This window comes from Bos indicus x Bos taurus, chromosome 3, assembly GCF_003369695.1.
Source record: "Bos indicus x Bos taurus breed Angus x Brahman F1 hybrid chromosome 3, Bos_hybrid_MaternalHap_v2.0, whole genome shotgun sequence".
In the NCBI taxonomy this organism is placed as follows: domain Eukaryota; kingdom Metazoa; phylum Chordata; class Mammalia; order Artiodactyla; family Bovidae; genus Bos; species Bos indicus x Bos taurus.
In genome coordinates this window covers 25,352,695-25,367,750 of record NC_040078.1, presented here as the reverse complement: position 1 = coordinate 25,367,750, position 15,056 = coordinate 25,352,695, and the positions used below count along the sequence as shown (strand labels likewise).

Here is a 15,056-nt window from a genome sequence, read left to right as displayed (position 1 = left end):
GATACAAAAAGTGATTTTTCTTTTAGTCATTTATTTCATTTAGCAAATTTCTAAAAGTGGAAATCACTCTACACTTAAGTGTAGAAATTGCTTTTTCTTCCTTCTTCCAATTTCATTTATTAATTCATACATTTCAATGAATGCCAGCTTCTCTGAAGACAATAAAAACTTTTATTTAAGAGCCTTCAGAATTATTCATGCGTCAAGGAAGAGACTGTGGCTACTGCTGCTACTGCTAAGTCGCTTCAGTCGTGTCCGACTCTGTGACCCCATAGACGGCAGCCCACCAGGCTCCTCTGTCCCTGGGATTCTTCAGGCAAGAATATGGGAGTGGGTTGCCATTTCCTTCTCCAATGCATGAAAGTGAAAAGTGAAAGTGAAGTCACTTTAGTCGTGTCCGACTCTTAGAGACACCATGGACTGCAGCCCACCAGACTCCTCCGTCCATGGGATTTTCCAGGCAGGAGTATTGGAGTGGGTTGCCATTGCCTTCTCTGAAGGAAGAGACTAAAACGCATCATATTGGGATTCTCTGGTGGCTCAGATGGTAAAAGAGTTTGCCTGCAAATGTGGGAGACCTGGGTTCAATCCCTGGGTCAGGAAGATCCCCTGAAGAAAATGGCAACCAACTCCAGTATTCTTGCCTGGAGAATCCCAGGGACAGAGGAGCCTGGCAGGCCAGTCCACAGGGTCACAAATGACTAAGAGACTTCACTTTCACTTTCTTTCAAAAAGTGTTTACAAAATGTGATACATATAAGGAATCAGGGTTCCACAGAAATAAGAAATTATAAGGAGGGGGAAAAACCTTCATAAAAGTGACAGAAATAGCTGTTATTTACAATATTTTGTCTTGATGCATTGAATACTGAAACAAAAGCAAAAAACACTGGACTAGAAAACATTTCTTTCTCACCATAACCAGCTTGAGGAGATCTGCAGCATTGCCTCTCTCCTCCTCAGTTCTGGAATCTTTAACTGTCATTTCCTGCAACTCATCTTCTTTCTTTAGAATATGGTTTATGTAATCCTAAATCAGTAGAATAAAAGAAATCAATAAAACACAGAAGTATGGTAGAGAGAGATACAAAATAGTTAACAGCAACTGGAAATATTACAAAAGGTTAAGAATATGTAAGTTTACACTGCTCAGCAACCAGCTACTAGTCAAGCAATCTGGAAAGGCTTTTCCTTAATATGTTAATAAGCAAAGACCCGAAAAGCTCAAGAGTAAAGCTGTAAGAGCCACGGGCCATTAGAACTGTCTGCAGACCTCAGATGGAGAAGGCAATGGCACCCCACTCCAGTACTCCTGCCTGGAAAATCCCATGGACGGAGGAGCCTGGTAGGCTGCAGTCCATGGGGTCGCTAAGTGTCGGACACAACTGAACGACTTCACTTTCACTTTTCACTTTCATGCATTGGAGGAGGAAATGGCAACCCACTCCAGTGTTCTTGCCTGGAGAATCCCATGGACAGAGGAGCCTGGTGGGCTGCTGTCTACGGGGTCGCACAGAGTCGGACACGACTGAAGCGACTTAGCAGCAGCAGCAGCAGCAGACCTCAGAGAAGCCCAGCTTCTCACTCAGCGTCCTCATCAATAAAATGGACAGCGCTGGGATAGATGATTTCTAGAGTCCTCTGCAGGTATAGTCTTCAAGATGATACTTATGAATGTAAGTGGCTCAGTTCATGCCTTTGCTGAAAACCATAAATACTTGAATTTTCATGAATAACGGTCCCCTGCTGTATGCCAGGTGTTGGATGTGTAGCCATAAACTAAACACATACGACACACGTTCTGAGATAGTGGACACTCTTGACAGTGAGGCACTGCAGACATGCTTAATAGTGAACTATATATCAGCAAAAGCTTCGACTGTTTCCAAAGACTAACTAAATCCTTTTCTTCCATGGAAGAATGAAGATTATTCAGGGAATCCTACTGCTTCCCATTTTCAACCAGTAACTAGCTGCCACTGATAAATAGACAGCCAGCAGTCTGTCAGAAATGCTCAAGAAGTGTTATATAATACAACATGCCTGGTCACAGAAGGAGAAAAACTAGGAAATAACTTACATTAGGGACAAGTATCAAGTTAATATGCAGTTCTACCTTTTCCCAGAGGTTACTAGATCAGTTTTCCAGAGAGTGAGAAAGGAGGACAATACTGCAATCACATTTAAAAGATACTTATCTTCTCAACGTCTTTGGAGCCTTAATACTTCCTCTACTTTATGGGAACCACGAAATATTTTCCATCATGCAACCTCCTACTGAAGATTGGCATTCATGTGTTGCATTAAATAAATATTGGTACAATTCCGTAAGTTCAGGTTCCTTAGGAAACCAAGAGGAATGGTTGCCCTGTTGCTGATTCTTTTGGTCAGGTTACCTGCAATCCCTTACCTTCAGGGAAATCTGCAGTTTCAGTTTCACCTCATTCTTTATGACCTCGTGCTGGATGAACTGGCGTGTCTGTAGCACACTGGGGCTCTTCAGTATAGGGGCTGGAGTGTTCACTAACTGTTTGGAGCCAATGTCGAGACCCTTCCAAATCTGAGTGCCAAACGGAGGTCCTGGAGTTTTTTTCTGTCACCAAAATAAGCAAAACCACCATCAAAGAAATGAGTATGTTTTAATATTAGATTTTTTCTTCCACTGTGTACTTATTATGTAGACACTATGCTCAAACTACCGCACAATCGCACTCATCTCACACGCTAGCAAAGTGATGGCCAAATTCTCCCAGCCAGGCTTCAACAGTACGTGAACTGTGAATTTCCAGATGTTCCAGCTGGATTTAGAAAAGGTAGAGGAACCAGAGATCAAATTGCCAACATCCAGTGGATCATTGAAAAACAGAGAGTTCCCATAAAACATCTACTTCTGCTTTACTGACTACACCAAAGCCTTTGATTGTGTGGATCACAACAAACTGTGGAAAATTCTTAAAGTGATGGGAATACTGGATCACCTGACCTGCCTCCTGAGAAATCTGTGTGCACGTCAGGAAGCAACAGTTAAAACTGGGCATGGAACAACAGACTGGTTCCAAATCAGGAAAGGAGTACATCAAGGCTATATATTGTCACCCTGCTTATTTAACTTATATGCAGAGTACATCATGAGAAATGCTGGGCTGGAAGACGCTCAAGCTGGAATCAAGATTTCTGGGAGAAATACCAATAACCTCAGATATGCAGATGACACCACCCTTATAGCAGAAAGTGAAGAACTATAGAGCCTCTTGATGAAAGTGAAAGAGGAGAGTGAAAAAGTTGGCTTAAAGTTCAACATTCAGAAAACTAAGATCATGGCACCTGGTTCCATCACTTCATGGCAAATAGATGGGGAAACAGTGGAAACACTGAGTGACTTTATTTTGGGGGGCTCCAAAATCACTGCAGATGGTGACTGCAGCTATGAAATTAAAAGACGCTGGTTCCTTGGAAGAAAAGTTATGATCAACCTAGACAGCATATTAAAAAGCAGAGACATTCATTACTTGGCCAACAAAGGTCCATCTAGTCAAAGCTATGGTTTTTCCAGTAGTCATGTATGGATGTGAGAACTGTACTATAAAGAAAGCTGAGCGCCAAAGAATTGATGCTTTTGAGTTGTGGTGTTGGAGAAGACTCTTGAGAGTCCCTTGGACTGCAAGAAGATCCAACCAGTCCATCCTAAAGGAAATCAGTCCTGAATATTCATTGGAAGGACTGATGCTGAAGCTGAAACTCCAATAATTTGGCCACCTGATGCAAAGAACTGACTCATTTGAAAAGACCCTGATGCTGGAAAAGATTGAAGGTGGGATGAGAAGGGGATGACAGAGGATGAGATGGTTGGATGGCATCGCCGACTCAATAGACATGAGTCTGAATAAATTCTGGGAGTTGGAGATGGACAGGGAGGCTGGCATGCTGCATTGCATGGGGTTGCAGAGTCGGACAAGACTGAGCAACTGAACTGAACTGAACTGGAGACACTATATGCTAGGAACCTCTCATTAGTGAATATAATAGTGAAAAAAAAAGGGATCCCTGCTCTCAAAATTTTTGCAAATATAAGGAAAATTAGGAATGAACTGGACAAGTTTTCCTCTTTATATGTGTTACCAAAAATAAGGACATTTTAAAATCCTGTTGCCTGATATCCTACTGGATAGCATTTAAGGGAATGCTAAGCCATGCTGTTGCCATGGTGATGCAGCAGAAGCCTTGTTTATGCCAAATGCATGAGACTACCTGGTCTTCCCAGGTGGCTCTAGTGGTAAAGAACCTGCCTGACAATGCAGGAGATGCAAGAGACATTGGTTTGATCCCTGGGTTGAGAAGATCCACTGGAGGGGGAAATGGCCTCCCACTCCAGTATTCTTCCATAGAGAATCCCGTGGACAAGGGAGCCTGGTGGGCTACAGTCCATAGGGTCACAAAGAGCTGGACATGACTGAAGTGATTTAGCACACACACATATTTTTATACCCACAGAGAGCCTAAAACATTTGGAATTAAGCTCGGAGAGATCCTTTGAAGGAAAAATCAAGCCATAGATCTGGGTGGTCTTTGACCTCACTCTAGATTAAGCATGCTGTCAGAATCTTCCCAGGATCTCTTCTGCAGAAATGTGTGCCTTGTGTCGATGCACATCTCTTATGTTTTTTGGAATTGACTTTCAGGAGTTGTGTGGGCTTGATGTGTTTCATTTTAAGTTGCTCTTCATGTCAAATGCATGGTCAGTGACAGCTACTCAGGAGCTTGCCTGGGCTGGGTCACTCCACTGGTCAGAGGTCACAGCTATAGGAATTTTGGAGGAAGAGAAGGAACTTCCTTCATTCATCTCAAATGTGGTATATTATTTTTCATAATGCAATAAATACATTCAACTTGGAGATAGCCTTTGTAAACCATTTGGTATGAGCTTTCAATTTTCAGATAAGGAAGCAGAGATCAAGGGTGACTTGTCTCAAATTCCATATTAATAATTGATAAAGTCAAGATTAGAATTCAGATCACCTTCATTCACCATGTTGATTATAGGTACCAAACTGAAACAGAGGGTTAGGCGATCTTTGCTATCTTAAGAGTTCATTACCTCTGCTTCCACAACTATAAGACTGGATAAAGAAACCAAGATAATCATAACTAAAAAACATTATCCTCCTTACTTCACAGTACTATCTTTCCCTGATCATGTTACCAATGCCTTCACTGATTTAACAATTTAACATCTGACAGTTTGCTGGACATATTACATAAACTGCTTGCAAAATTAAATGACAAACCTGGCAAGATGCAGGACTTTATGATTTCTTAAGATATTTTCTTTCATTCTTTAAAAAAATCTGAGGCGAGGCTTCTCTAAGCTGACACAATTACAATGCTTACTTTTTAACACTGAGATTCCGAGTCCATATATTTACTATTTCACGGTATTCTTACATACTCAGTTTGTGCACTAATAAATTAAGAACAAAGGGAAAGTGAAAGACCTCAGATTGTGCGTTAAAACTAGCAAATATTGGGAGAAAGGAAGATTTCTATATTGCATAGTATCAGTAATGGGTTACTCAGACTAGATATTTTTATATGATAGGAAGATGTTCAAACCAGCAATGTAGACTAAAAAAATAAAATTGAGATTAGTCAGGTATATTTCTCCAAAATCTATAAATGTCAAAGTATTCAAATATAAAACTCCTTGATCCTGTTAACAATTTACAAAAGAATGAAAAGAGGTGAATATACAGGAGAAGACCTGAGCTCTGATCCATGGATGGATGGATATGCATATATGGTGACTTCACAGCAGGAAAATTTATACCTGAACTGAGGGAAAGGTCTCCCATGTCCTTGACTGGAGATTAGGAGGAACAATCGTATCTAATTCTTTCTTCACTAGCCATGGTGACACTTCATGGAAAGGGCGAAGGACGGTGATGCTCAGGGCACCTGGGTCACAGAGAGTTAGCAGAGGGTCATGTCTCTGTCAGAAATACTCGGAGAAATTCGGCAAATACTAAACACATTTGATAAGCCAGACATGGCGATCATGCTTAAGGACCTCCACGCTAATAAGGAAAGTCTTTTAGTCAGAGTAACGTCTAAAAGCTGCATTCAGACCACTTGAAAGCATTAATTGACACTTCGCTGTCCTTCAGAAATCAGACGCAAGTCCTGTCAGTTCTACCACTAAGCATCTCTTGAGTTCATCCACCTTTTTCCCCTCCACTGACCCAACCTTGGACTATTTCCCGCAGAGAGATCCTGTTTTGGACGTCAGCAACAATGAACTTTTCTTCCCACCTCTACTCTGTGAATGAACCTCCTTCCACAGGCAGGGTGACTGACTGTGTTAGTCCACCATGTAGACTTTTCTTTGACTTCCCATCGTTTATAGGATAAAACTGAGGCCTTCATGTTTTCTCCTGCCTCCTCAACGTGGGCTATTTTCCCTTCTATACTTTGGCTCCTTTGGCCTTTTCTCCTCTGTTCCAAGCTTCCTGCTTTGTATTCCCTCTTCCAAGAAAGCTCCTCCTCCTCTTTTAATTCGTGCCTACTTATCCAGCAGTTCTTGGCTCCAGCGTTTTCAGGAAAGCCTTCTAGATTATGTCAGGCTCCCCTGTTAGATGCTCTCATGGAATCATATTCCTTTACTCCATACGCCTTATCCCAATTTATAAGCATACAGGTATTTGTGTGACTATGTAATTAACGCCCATCTCTTTCCTTAGACTCTAAGCTTTGTGAAAGCAGGGTTTGTTGCTCTCTTAGCTCACCATTGTATCCCTAACATCCAGCCAAGTTTTGGTACATGGTGGGTTATCATGTAGATGCTAAATGACTGACTAATGAAGCAATTTGAGATGAATTCTTATTCTCTCACAGTTCTACACACACACTGTACAACCAGTCAGAGCTCCCCACTTTCCATATTCATAGAGAAAAAGCAAATTTATTATATCACACACATGTACATTGATGCATTCAAAGATACAACTGCATATAGAGGTGGGCATACTCATAAATGAATACAAAATATACCCCACCTATCAGAGAAAAGATAAAACAGGAAACACATACATAAACCTAGATAGACACAGCATATTGCTTTGGTGCATGGATAACATGGAAGCTTTTTTGTTTTTTCTGTGCTTAAATACACACGTTACATATACAGTGGTTCTTACCTAATGCAACATATGTCTCTATTTTTTGGTCATACACTAATTTCTTGAAATTAATGAAAATATGTAAATGTCCAATGAATATAATACATAACTTATCCTATATTTCAGGTTGGATTTCTAACTGACACATCAAATCTACTTTATTCTCTTGTTATACTAAATTCATGAAGGCAACACCATCAAAATGACAAAAAATGAAGTTAGGAAATATACCTCACTTTTGTTTTTTCCTACTAAGATGAAACTGACACATAAGTAGGAACCTAGGTACATAACTAAATCTACCTAACAAGCCTAAATGCAGATACAGATCTCCTTATAGGTAGGAAAGGGACTCACACAATTTACACAGGTTGGTGCTTAGATAAAGCATAGTACAAACATACATCACTGCACAACCAGGCTGACATGGCCAGGTGGAAAGCAGAGTTGAAAAGTGAGCAAAGGGGAAAACATAGCAACCACATCAGGGTAGACTGGCTATGGAGGATGAGAGTTGGTAAAGGACACAGCAACTTCCAGTCTGGCTCTCTACCTGGTTGTTCCTGTACTGGCTCTTGAAGAACTACAGTAGTTGATTCTCCATATGCCAAGGAGAGGTACTCTTCTATGTCACTGTCCCGAAGAAGCTCCACTCCTGATCCATCAGCATAGATAACAAAAAACCTGTTTGCAGAAATAAAAATCAGATCCCTTGACACATTCAGCTAAAATGCTCCTTAAACTTGGAACTGAAAATAAAAGTCATGATTTTATTCTTATCATATTACCTGGGGACATGTTCACCATAGATTTGCAGATGATTCTTATGAAGGTGAGTGGATGACAAACTGTCATAACCTTCAGCTTTTGCATTTAAATCATCTTCCAGGTTGTTTTCAGGTAGGATGGTTGATGCACTACCATCAGCCATGACCTAAGGGACACAGTAGATAAGCAACTAAAAAAAAAAGCCATAAAGCTTACATTTTTGTTGATCTCATTTGAGAAAGCAGGTAATCTTTTGGATATTCAGAAAATCAAAGATATTTACTTATAAGGTATTATTCCCTAAGTATTTTGTTGTTGTTCAGCCACAAAGTCATGTCTGACTCTTGCAACCCCATGGACTGTAGCTCACCAGGCTTCTCTGTCCATGGGATTTCCCAGGCAAGAATACTGGAGCAGGTTGCCATTTTCTCCTCCAGGGGAATCTTCCCAACTCAGGGATGGATTCCACATCTCCTGTATTGGCAGGTGGATTCTTTACTGCTGAGCCACCAGGGAAGCCCCAATAGACTGCATTAATAAAAGTGAAAACGTAGTAGCACATCTTCACTGACAAACTACACCGAGAATGTGAAAACAAATGGGAAGACAAGCCAGAGTACAATCAGAGGAAGGCGACTAGTATGGCAGGGGACACACCAGGGGACAATCTTATCTTCTGAGGATAAGTTCAGGGAACTGGGAATTTAAACATGGAGGAAAGACTACTCATGTGACAGTTGTCTTGAAACATTAAGAGTGACAGTATGGATTCTAAGCACAGAATTAGAGACTCATGGATAGACCACCCTGGGAAACAGATGGAGGTTCACTCTGAGATGTACATTCCTAGCCATTGCTACTGTCAAGATACAGAGTGTGGTTTAGGCTGAAAGGCCACTGAAGGGAACGCACAAGAAGAACATCGAAGCCTAGAGTAATGCTTGGCTTAGATGTTTCAACTTGGAGGGTTTGGGCTTTAGGTTTCAATTTCAGTTCATTGTAAATCAAAGTCTCTTAGTAGCCTGAACTCAGGCTGTGAAGAGTCTCACTTACTTAGCACAGAAAAACAAATCTGGATCAGGCCCAGTCTGCACCCCATGCAAAGCTGGGGACTCTTTGTCAGGGTTTCAAATCTAAAAAATAACTTTGCCACCCACTAGCCAACACATGAAATTCCACCAAGGGGTGAGGAGTGGGAAAAAAGTGCCTAGAGAAAGGGCTGGTGGACCTCTCCTTGTCAAGGGCCAGATAGTATATATTTTAGGGTTTGTAGGCCATAGAGTTTCTGTTGCAACTAGTCAATGCTGCCATTACATGCAAAAGCAGCCACAGGTAATATGTAAACAAATGAGCATGGCTATGTTCCAATAAAACTTTATATAATGACACTGAAATTGAATTTCCTATTATTTTCTGTGTCATAAAATTCTCTTCTCCTTCTGATTTTCCCCAACCGTTTAAAAATGTAAAATGTAGTCAGCCTGCGTTTTTAACTCAAGGGCGCATATAAACAAGTGACCATGGTTTGTCACTGCCTGGCTTAGCAATAAGAGGAAGGACAGAGAAACAGAACACAGAGCTCTACCACGGACCAGCTAAGCACCTCACCAGGCTTCCCACCTCCCCATCCTCAGTCCTCCTGGAACCCTCATGCTGATAATATTTCTAAGCATTCTCTACCTAGTCAAACAGACTTGCCTGCTGTCCTGTGTATTTTCTCTCACTTAAACCCAGATACAGAGCATTCTTACACTGTTCTTTGTTGTTGACATTATTTTTAGATGTTTAGTAACTTCCCCCCTTTTTGTTCTAATTATTTATTTGGCTTTACCATTTCAACCATCCTCATTGTTGGGTTTGCTATCCCCTGCTGCTGCTGCTAAGTCGCTTCAGTCGTGTCCGACTCTGTGAGACCCCATAGACAGCAGCCCACCAGGCTCCCCCGTCCCTGGGATTCTCCAGGCAAGAACACTGGAGTGGGTTGCCATTTCCTTCTCCAATGAAGCATAATCGAGAATTAAAGCTACTGACATTAATTGCTGTTGTCCAAAGCACTGACAGTAAGTAGATAACTAATCCCAAGGCAGCTAAGATAAAAAGCTATTTGGGAGCTCTCTAGGGTGAAATATCTCAAAAGCAAACCCATCGCCTCTCTCTCCATACTAATGATGCACTTTACCTGAAAGGTATTTCCTTCGGGATCCATGACCTCGCAGATAACCTCTGATGTGTGTTTCATGATGTACCTGCTAGCTCTCAGCTGCTCACGTTTTTGAAAAGGATGGTATATGTCACTGCTTGATTCATGGCAATATATAGCTGAACAGTCCCTATCAATATGAAGACAGCCTGTGTTTGGAGGTAACACCTGAAAGGGTCACACACAGAGATAAATTATTCAAAATTTCTTGATTGATTTGAGAGATTTAGAAAATCACTTAAGGAAAAAATACTATCCATTGACTTGAGACACAAATGTATTTTCAGGAAGAAAACAAAAGAGGATGTAAGTTTGGGGAAAGACTACTTAATAAGGAGGCAAATAATGATTAGGATATAATTGTTCCTGCATCTCATATTTTATCTACTCACTTTAATACTTCTTCCAGTTAATGCAATCTACGCCCCTTCTTTTTTCAGATATTTAATTAAAGTATTAAAAGCATATGTTAAGTAAACACACTTGACCCTATTCAAAACTCTTGGAATCCTTTAATGTTTTTGGGCAAGGAGCATCTTCAAAGGGGTCAACAGCAATGGGACAAATGCTTTTAGAAGCTTTTATTTTTCCTCATTCCTCTGGTGGCTGACACAGACCTTAAGTAATAGCTTTTGTATAATGACTTCTGGTTTGGATAGCCTCTTTGAGATATAATTCACATGCCATATATTCTCCCCTTTAAAGTGTTCATTCAGTGGATTTTAGTATATTCAAAAACTTGTGCAAACATGATCACTAATTCCAGAATATTTCCATTGTCCTACAAAGAAACCCTGATGCCATTAGTCATTCTGCACCTCTCCTGTCTCTGGCAACCACTGACCTGCTGTCTCTGTGGATTTGACTATTTCAGACACTCTGTAGAAATGGAAGCATGTGATACTTGGCACCTCTTGTGCCTGGCTTCTTTCACTTGGCATAAAGTTTTTAAGCTTCATTTATATTGTAGTGTGTATCAATACTTCATTCTGTTTATTTCCACTTCAGTTTAGATGTGTGAAATTTTAAAAGTTTTTATGCTAAAATGAACTCAAGTTTTTTCAATTTAGGTAGTTTGGGGAGATTTGAAACTGAAATCAAGCCTACATTTGCTAAACTATGCTATGCTAAGTCACTTCAGTTGTGTCTGACTCTGTGAGACCCCATAGACGGCAGCCCATTAGGCTCCCCCGTCCCTGGGATTCTGCAGGCAAGAACACTGGAGTGGGTTGCCATTTCCTTCTTCAATGCATGAAAGTGAAAATTGAAAGTGAAGTCGCTCAGTTGTGTCCGACTCTTTGCTAAACTGAGGAGTTCAAAGTTCACAAATTCAGCCATTAAGTCCTCAATTTGCCCATTGTTTGACTTGCAATTGCCCAGGACAAGTTCTCAAATAGCTGCCAGAGTCTGCTTCCTCAGCTCCAGGTAGATCCTTCTCTTCATGGCCATGTTTCTCTCTTCCCCTACTCTTCAAACTTAACTTTCTGTGGCAGGTGGTGGCAGGGGTTGGGGAGAGGTGTCCCAGCCTGTGCAGCAAGGGCCAATGGAAGGGGTCTACTTGCAGCAGACATATGAAAACCACAATGAGGTATCGCCTCACACTGGCCAGAATGGCCCTTATCAAAAAGTCTACAAATAAGAGATGCTGGCGAGGGCTGGAGAAAAAGGAGCCCTCCTACACTGTTGGTGCGAATGTAAATTGGTATGGCCACTACGGAGAATAGTATGGAGGTTCCTTAAAAAATTAAAAATAGAGCTACCATATGACCCTGCACTCCCACTCCTGGGCATATATCCAGAGAAAAACATGGGAAAGGATACATGCAATAGCCAAGATATGGAAGCAACCTGTGTCCATAGAGAAATGGGTACAGAAGATGTGGGACATGTATACGATGGAGATATATATTACCAGCCATTAAAAAGAGTGAAACATGCCATCTGCAGCAACATGGATGGACCTAGAGACTGTCATACTGAGTGAAGACACACAGAGAGATATGACATTACTTACATGTGGAATCTAAAAAAGTGGTACAAATAAACTTACTTATAAAACGGAAACAGACGCACAGAGAGCAAACTTATGGTTACCAGGAGGAAAGGGTAGACAGAAGAGGTGGGGAGTTTGGAATCTACATGAACACACTGCTATATTTAAGATGGATAACCAACAAGGACCTAGTGTATAGCACAGGGAACTCTGCTCAATGCTATATAGCAGCCTGGATGGGAGGGGAGTTCGGGGGTACAATGACTACATGTGTGTGTGTGTGTGGCTGAGTTGCTTTGCTATGCACCTGGAACTATCACAACATTGTTAACTGGCTATACTCCAACATAAAATAAAGAATCAAAAAAAAAGATTTGCATTTTCCACTTTTCTGTATGTCTTATGTCTGGTTTCCCTTCTAGTCATCCATTACTGCCTTCTTTTGTTTTAAATAGATTATTTTCAAGTGTGCCATTTTAATTCCATTGTTTCTTTTACTATATATTTTTGAGTTACTTTCTTAGTGTCTTTTGGGTATTACAATTAACATCTTAATGTATTACTGTCTAGATTGGATTGATACTAATGATTTCACTATTATACAAAATCTTTGCTCCATGTAGCTCTATTCCTTATTTGTGTTATTGTCAAAACTTACATCTTTATACATTTTATAATAGTGGTTTTATGTAGTTGCCTTTTAAATAAAAAAGGCCACAAAAATACATGTATACTGTCTTTTATATTTACCTATATTGTCATCTTTACCAGTACTATTTATGTATAATTGAATTGCTGTGTAGTGTTCGTTTCAGCCTGAAGGATTCCCTAAAGGGAATCTTTAATCTAAAGATTTTCTTGTAGGGAATGTCTAAGAGCAACAAATCCTTTCAGTTTTTGTTTCCCTGGAACTATATTAATTTCTTCATTTTAGGATAATTTTACTGAAAAGAGGGATTTTTGGTTGATGATCTTTTTCTTTAAGCATTTTGAATATGTCATATCACTGCCTTCTGACTCCATGTTTTCTGATGAGAACATAGCTATTAGTCTTATTGGATACCTCAATTTAAAAAATTTTTTATTATGATATAGTTGATTAACAATGTTGTGCTTTAGGGTTTTTCTTTTCTTTTTTTTGAGATCTCTCGTATTTGATGAGCCTTTTCTCATTGCTTGTGAGACTTTGTCTTCACACAATTTGACTGTGATGTGCCTAGGTGTGGATCTCCGAGTTTATCTTACTTGAAGTTTGTTGAGATTTCTTGCAATTGTAGATAGTTTAATCAAATTTGGTAAGTTTTAAGCCATTATTTCCTCAAATAATCTTTCAGCCCTTCTCTCTATTCCTTCTCAGACTCTCATTATGCATGCGTTAGTATGCCTGATGGTATCCTCTGAGGCTCTGTTCATTTTTCTTGATTCTTTTTTCTCTCTCTCCTCCAGCCTGCTTAATCTCAATTGATCTATTTTCAAGTCAGTTCAAATAATTGCTGATTATTTCTTCTGCCAGCCAAAATTTGATATTGAGCCTCATTAGCAAATTTTTCATTACAGTTATTATGCTTTCCAACTCCAGAATTTCTATGTGGTTCTTTTAAAAAATAGTTTCTATGTATTGATGTTCTATACTTTATGAAGCATCATTCTCATATTGTGCTTTAGTTCTTTATACAAGGCTTCTCACTTTTTAAAACAGAACAGGTGGCTTAAATTTGTCTCTTTAAATGCAGAGTCTGGGTTTCCACAGGGATGGTTTCTATTGATTGCTTCCTCCTTTCCCATCCCTGTTTATGGGCCAAAATCCCCCTCTTCCCCACTCCCCCATGTCTTATAATTTTTTGTTGAAACTAGATACTTAAAAATAGTATTATGTACAACTCTGGAAATTAGATCCTTGCCCCAGGACTTGTTATTGCTACTTTTGTTGTTGTTGCTATTTGTTCAGTGATTCCCCTGACCGTTTCTTTAAAGTTTATATTGTCATGCGTGGGCCTAATCTGCTTGTTAGGCTTAGAGTTCTCCTCATAACTGGGCAGATACGTTCTTAAGTACTTTACACTAATAGATCTTTCAGCCTCTGCTGAGGGCTGTATGGGCTCTATGTGCATACTGGCAAATGCTTTCAATGCTGTAGTAGTAAGTTTGTAATTCCACCTTACCCTTCACTCCCTGCTTGTGCAGAGCTTCTTGATCAGCAAGAGTGAAAGATCAGGGCTCTCTGAGGCCTCTTATGGGCATGTTCATAGCCCTTCACAGGAGCGTGGCTTTCTAGATTCCAGAGAATATGTCAGAGCTTTTGAAAGCCCTCTACGGACTTCTCATTCTCCTTTTCTTTTTAACTCTTTTGTTTAGCCTCTTGTTTTTTGTCACTACTTCAACAGCTATAATGTTCAATTATCACCCCCCTTTGGGGAAAAGTCTATTTGTAGGGAGTGAGTTCAGAATCAGACCAAATAAAGACAACCCCTGTTGAACAGAGGTTTCTAGAAAATGGACAGACGGGTCAAATAATGACAACATCTTGTGATGGATCTTTTGGGGAGCTCTAGATCTATTCTTTCAGTGGCTGCTGGCCTGCTGGTTTTCACTGCTATCATGCATGTGACAGTGTTGATATTCAGGCTACCTTGGAGCTGGGGGAGGGGAGAGGAATGTGGCAAGCGAAATCACCACGATTCTTGCTGTTCTTCCCAAGACTGTCTTTTTTTTTTTTTTTTTTAATAATCTTCATATCATTATAGTCATTTGGTTGATTTTCAGACTTCTAAAAAGGTTGATTCTGTCAATAGTTCCAGCTTTCTAGTTGTTTTTAGAGAGCAGTAAGTGGATTTTTGAAGGTTCTTACTCCATCATTCTGGAAGTTTCTCAGATTCACTCTTTACCATTACCCAGGCCAGAGAACTCTCCCTGGACCTTGACT

General features: G+C 40.2%; 1 protein-coding gene across 3 annotated transcripts in view; it reads right to left on the bottom strand.

The window, feature by feature from the left end:
* The window catches only part of SPAG17 (sperm associated antigen 17), a 252,300-nt gene that overhangs the window by 47,244 nt on the left and 190,000 nt on the right, over positions 1-15,056 (bottom strand). For all 3 annotated transcript variants that reach the window (XR_003510028.1, XM_027535676.1, XM_027535679.1), the window contains exons 32-37: positions 10,120-10,308; positions 7,961-8,106; positions 7,726-7,856; positions 5,825-5,952; positions 2,411-2,593; positions 917-1,030 (exon numbers count right to left, since the gene is read on the bottom strand). Coding sequence is in view for 2 of the 3 variants with exons in the window: in XM_027535676.1 (XP_027391477.1) it covers positions 917-1,030; positions 2,411-2,593; positions 5,825-5,952; positions 7,726-7,856; positions 7,961-8,106; positions 10,120-10,308 (891 nt within the window). In the remaining variant the exon portion in view is untranslated. The remainder of the gene's footprint in view (positions 1-916; positions 1,031-2,410; positions 2,594-5,824; positions 5,953-7,725; positions 7,857-7,960; positions 8,107-10,119; positions 10,309-15,056) is intronic.